Raw genomic sequence first — 5748 nt, 5'->3', positions numbered from 1 at the left:
ATTGCCAAAATTAAAAATAACGGACACGATCAGTATTTGAGCCACTCTGTGTGAAAACGGGTATTCATGCATGTGCGTAAAGTGTCATCCAAGATTAGACTGTGCAGTCCGCACAGGCTTATCAGGAACAACACTTTCCGCATAAACCGGTTTTTCGCTAAGTCAAGACTTCATTAAAACGAAAAATACAAAAAAAGCAAAAAGTGTCGTCCCTGATTAGACTGTGCGCACTGCACAGGCTAATTTTGGGACAACACTTTACGCACAGGCGTTAAGCCCCATTTAACAGGGCTAATTTATTGAACGTCTCTGAAACCGGTATCAAAGAGATAATATAAATTAACTAAAGTACATTTTAATAAAGAGCATCGTGCTTGTATTTGAATGATGGATTAAAATAAAATGAACAGAACAGAACATGTACATAGTTTATTATTGAATTTAACAACATATTAATTAATGCTAATTAAGCTATGCAATGGAAAGTATATAAATGCGAAGAGTATGTAATGATCTCAGAGCATAATTATAATTATGTTATATAAAATTATAATGAAGATATTTTCCATTACACATATCACATTATTCAGAAGTAAACAATTGGATATTCCTTACTTTTTCAATGTACATCTATTAATTTCCATATAAACAAGTTGAGATAGCATAAATAATATGCCACATAAACTTTATAGAATTCTTGTTATTATCTCTTTGATACCTACTAAAATGCATTCCCCTGTATTTTTCTACAATCAAATTATTCATTTAGTGTGTGAGCGATGTTTAAACCCTCTGAATTATCAGCATTCTACAGCAATCTCTTGGAATTAGATATGGCCAATAAATCCCCTAATGATATTACTTCCAACAGTGATCAGCGCTTCACCCCACCTTGATAATGACCCCTGAACAGTTAAATAGATTAGACCTGATCTTGTGGAATCTATGGAGAAAGGAGTAACCGAGTAGGACTGTATGATAAATCTTTGATTATAATTCTCAGTAAAAACACCAAACATTAGTCGCGACGTCCGAATCATGAACGCCACAAAGTAAAATATTGTTCTTTCAATCGCTAAGACCCCGGAAATCTTTGTAAGATCAATTCTTATCAGTATTTAACTATCGTTCTGTTTTGCCAGTATTGTTCCACCCACAATAACACCATCTTTGTTTAAAGGGACTAGTTCACAATTTTGCAATAACTATGGTAAAATATTGTCATGGATTCAAAAAAGGAATGTATGCATTCTATGTAAACACGCAACATAACTCTCATGTTTAAGAAAAAATCCTTATAGAAAATCACATATCAAAATCGGAAACATAGTTTGTAACGTTTTTTATCCATACCTGAGCAAAAATGTGTTATACTAATAGAGTATTTGATGACATTTGTCTAAAGTACGAACATCTTAACAAGCTCATTAATTTGTGTTCCACATCATAACCAAATTATACGACGATAAATACATTTGAATACTATTCCTTTACATGTGTGTGCGTATAAGTACACAAACTGATTACAATTTACACTCGTCTGTTTCGGTTTTCGTGGGAACGTGTTGTCTGTAATTTGAAAGCACCCGGAAACGAAGTCGTTTGGTTATGTTTCCTTAGTTTGAAATCTTCATTGTCTTGTGCGTTGTTTCGAATTTGTGTCTTTCTGTTACTTTTCTGGTACCCACTTCCCTCGTTCTCAGAAAGCCGTCTGCTTCGATTGTACACGTATTCATAAGTAAGAAGCGCAATGTACTGAAGAGAAACAAATAAAGGCTGCAGATGACACAATATCACATCATAGAAACGTTATATTTTGGACGAAATGCGCGTGTGGAGAAGTAACGGTTGTACAGTTTGGCCTGTTTTAATTTCTGTCTTTAAAACGAGGGGTCTCGTTCCCACTCGATAAGAGATGACGTACCAGTGGTCTTAAAACATGGTAATTGTCGTATGTTACAACATGGCCATGGTACTCTAGATGGCGGGTTTCTTCTCCCAGTCCGGAAACGAGGCTTCCACAGTACATATAACCGCAGTTATCAACTATAAGACCACGGGACTCAAGATGGCGGCGTACCCAAAACCAGACCGGAAACTAGGCTATCAATAATACCTACCACCCCGGCCATCAACCCGCCGTACTTACCACCCCGGCCATCAACCCGCCGTACTTACCACCACAGCCATTAACCCGCCGTACCTACCACCCGGCCATCAACCCGCCGTACTTACCACCCCGGCCATCAACCCGCCGTACTTACCACCCCGGCCATAAACCCGCCGTACTTACCATCACAGCCATTACCCCTCCGGCGACGTTGCTCAAGATGGCGGAGTATCCCACCCAGGTTGGAAACGAGGTTTCTACGTAAATGGACGCTACGAGAACCAGGGTTGCTAGAAACAGACACGCACATGTCCAAGTGTTAAAGAGAGTCGTTCAAATTCAAATTACAATACATGTAGTTATTTATATTGTTTTTTTACAGTTAAGCCTTTTTTTAAATTTCAATGGCGTTTAATCGTTTTTCAGATTTTATACATTTGTTTAATTCCACATTAAACGTGGACTTGGTCTACTGTTGTATGATGTTTTCTTCTTAGCAAAAATCCAGTTTAGGCGGAAAGTGCCGTCCCTGTACGGACTGCACAGTCTTACCTGAGACAACTCTTTACACCCATGCATTATGCCCTGTTTTCACAGAGCGCGGTTCAATTTCGCATAAGGAATATATTTTTGTCTGCTGCGTGTACCAACCTAAAATGGGATAGATTACGGCGGCAGCGACCGAGAGGAAGGCCATGAACACGGAGTGTGTCTGTAGGTTGAACGTCACTGCCGCCACCGTCATCGCGGTGATGACGTAATGAGCGGAAATGGCCACCGTCATCAATATGAACGCAACCCTCAAGACCTGATCTGAGAAGAAATGGATTAAATGCAGCGTTGTACACACCGGACAACAAACATTGGAGCCGCGCTTTGGAAAAGCGAGGTTTAATGCATGTACCTAACGGGTCGTCTCTGATTAGCCTATGCAGTCCGACCAGGCTAACAACGAACAACACTTTCCACTTGTATGGTTATTTTTCGTTAAATGGAAGTCTCTTCTTGGGGAAAATCCAGTTAAAGCGCATAGTGTCGTCCCTGATTAGCCTGTGCAAACTGCACAGGCTATACAGGTACGGCACTTTACGCACATGCATTAAGCCACGTTTTCATAGAGCGGGACTGCTTTGTTGCGTAAAGTTTTTTTGGCACCAATTAGCGACACATGTAATTCGTTTCAATGCTCTAAGAACAGTGACTGTTTAATTCGTTCGCAATACATGGCTGTCTGGATATTTCGCTTCTACCATAGGCCGCCCATGCTCATTCTTTAACACTGCATGTGCCCGTTGTCGAATGTTCGTCGATGCGTGTATGCTTTAGCACGTTATTGCAGCGACTAGAAAGGCGTTAAGCAATCGTTACTTATATATCTTAAAATGTTACAAACCCGGCCGACATTGATTACAGTAAACCACATGCTGGTTCATAACATGCCACACAAATATCCCGACAGTAATCTATATCAAGCTTATCACAAAGCAAACTCATTCGGAACCTCGCTCCTAATAATCTATCTACAAACATTGTGTCGCGGACCTAAAAAAGGTAAATAAAACCCAGTCTCGCTCTGGGAAAACGGGGCTTAGCGCATGCGTAGAAAGTGTCTTCCAAGATTGACATGTGCAGTCATTTCATACTAATTACGAACGAAACTTTATGCAAATGCATTAAGCCCCGTTTTTCTACAGCTGTGCTCAACTAAATTTGATATCGCAATCCAATTAAACATCGCATACACACGTGGCCTTATAGCAAAGGCTTTTATGCTGTAACTTAACACATTAAACACGTTTAAAATGCGACTTCGCGCGAGGCATTTATAAACTACAGTTTTATGTGTTTATTTACGAATATACAGTACTATTAATAATTATACATACAATATAATGCATCATCTATAACATTAACCCATTTATGCCTAGCGTCCTGAAAAAAGGACATTGCAAACAGCATAATGCGGCGTCTCATCTGGGTCTGCGCTGTTTGCTTAAATGAATTTCTTTATGAAATATTCTAAATATAGAAATAAACATACTTGACACTCCTAATTTTGGAAATAAATTGATCCAATTTAGAAGGATGGGAGAGTCCACTGGGCATAAATAGGTTTAATTAAGCAGAGTGACACGACTCACCTAGGTTATAGTGTAAATCGTCATTGATGTATTGTTTCACGACGTCATCACAAAAGCTTGATACCAACCCAATGCTCAAACAGCTGGTATTTTGAAGACGTGCTTGTACAGTCGTTGACTGTTTCAGAGTTCCCTGTTTCAGAGTTCCCTCCCATGGCACTTTCAGCCAGGCCGGTGTAAAGTATGCGACAGTAAGAATGAGGAACACCGCCCAGTGCAAGAAACTCAGCAACCCTACTCTAATCTTCTTGAATACCGCGTTATTCATAGCGTTTTTTAATGATTTACTAATGCGACGGGATTAAGTAACAATAATTATTTGAAAATCCATACAGAGCCGTCTACGTTTTGAACAATTTAATTTACCATGCTTCAAAACTTCAAAAAAGCTATTGAGGATGACATTTTGGTCAAATCCCAATTGTTCAGCAAAATTTTACACAAACTTCAATATTTTTCACATATTATTCCCTCACCTTAAATTTTTCACAGACATGTAAAGAATAAAAACGTAGTTATCACATTTTAAAACTTAATATTTTATGTTACAAAATACACGTCAAAAGCGTCCGGATAAGCAAATTAAATGATTTGATTACATATAAAACTGCATGGGATTTGTAATTTGACAATAGAAGAACAAGACCGCATGTTTTGATAATAAAATTCCACTTTCCAAGCGACCTTGTGAAATATTTAATCAACACTGTTAAAAATATTTTCTTAAATGTACGTCCAACTAACGTAAGTCTCAGTTTAAATGTTTAAACCACACATATTTGGCAATAAAACTTTCTCAATCGAATAAAAAAATTCGTACTTAAAACAGATATCCATGCACGCAATAGCATTGCACGCGCAGACATAACTGTATATAAATGTTGATAAATGTGCTGTTTACCTTATCAGTTGAATCGAATATTGCTCATACTTGTGTTCGATTTTCCAAGTTATACCACCATTAAACATTGATCGATGTTTGAAAGGATAAAGACATATTTACATAAAACTCTTCTTATGACTGTGAGACCGAATATAGATACGGACGGATTTTTAATAATTAGGCCAGGCTCTGTGAAAAGGGGGTTTGCTGAATGTGCGTAAAGTGTCATCCCAGATTAGCCTATGCAGTCCGCACAGATTAATTAGGGACGACATTTTACGCTTTTATTATATTTTTCGTTTCAAGAAAGTCTAATCTTAGCAAACATCCAGTTTATGCCGAATGTGTCGTCCCTGATTAGCCTGTGCGTACTTCACAGGCTAAACTGGAACGACACTTTACGCACATGCATTAAACCCCTTTTTCACAGGCTATTGTCCATTTTTATTCCAAACTTTTTATGGTAATAAAAGTGTCAAAGAAACACAGAACGAACAGAAACAATTTATTCGAACAAATTTTCATGATTGGATCAGATACCTCCTTGTATTTTGGATAATCCTAAACTTTGAGTTCGTTTACTTATTATATAACAATTGGGTAGATTAATGTCA

The 5748-nt window shown here is 38.0% G+C and overlaps 1 protein-coding gene across 1 annotated transcript; it reads right to left on the bottom strand.

Moving 5' to 3' along the window:
• Positions 1-414: 414 nt before the first annotated feature.
• LOC127838688 (uncharacterized) lies at positions 415-5136 on the bottom strand. Its single transcript, XM_052366572.1, has 4 exons — positions 4252-5136; positions 2762-2923; positions 2294-2400; positions 415-1755 (listed from the first exon to the last, which is right to left on the bottom strand). Exons 1-4 carry the CDS (start codon positions 4517-4519, stop codon positions 1531-1533), a joined length of 762 nt encoding a protein of 253 aa, XP_052222532.1. The 5' UTR covers positions 4520-5136; the 3' UTR covers positions 415-1530.
• Between the last annotated feature and the right edge of the window lie 612 nt (positions 5137-5748).

Source organism: Dreissena polymorpha, chromosome 7 (genome assembly GCF_020536995.1).
Source record: "Dreissena polymorpha isolate Duluth1 chromosome 7, UMN_Dpol_1.0, whole genome shotgun sequence".
Lineage (NCBI taxonomy): Eukaryota > Metazoa > Mollusca > Bivalvia > Myida > Dreissenidae > Dreissena > Dreissena polymorpha.
This window is presented reverse-complemented; position numbering and strand designations above follow the sequence as displayed.

Coding starts and splice junctions, on each gene's coding strand:
- LOC127838688 (XM_052366572.1), bottom strand. CDS start 4,519: ATGAATAACGCGGTATTCAAGAAGATTAGAGTAGGGTTGCTGAGTTTC. Junction 2,924..4,251: donor CGATTTACACTATAACCTAG/GTGAGTCGTGTC, acceptor ATTTCTTCTCAG/ATCAGGTCTTGAGGGTTGCG. Junction 2,401..2,761: donor CGTAATCTATCCCATTTTAG/GTTGGTACACGC, acceptor GTCTGTTTCTAG/CAACCCTGGTTCTCGTAGCG.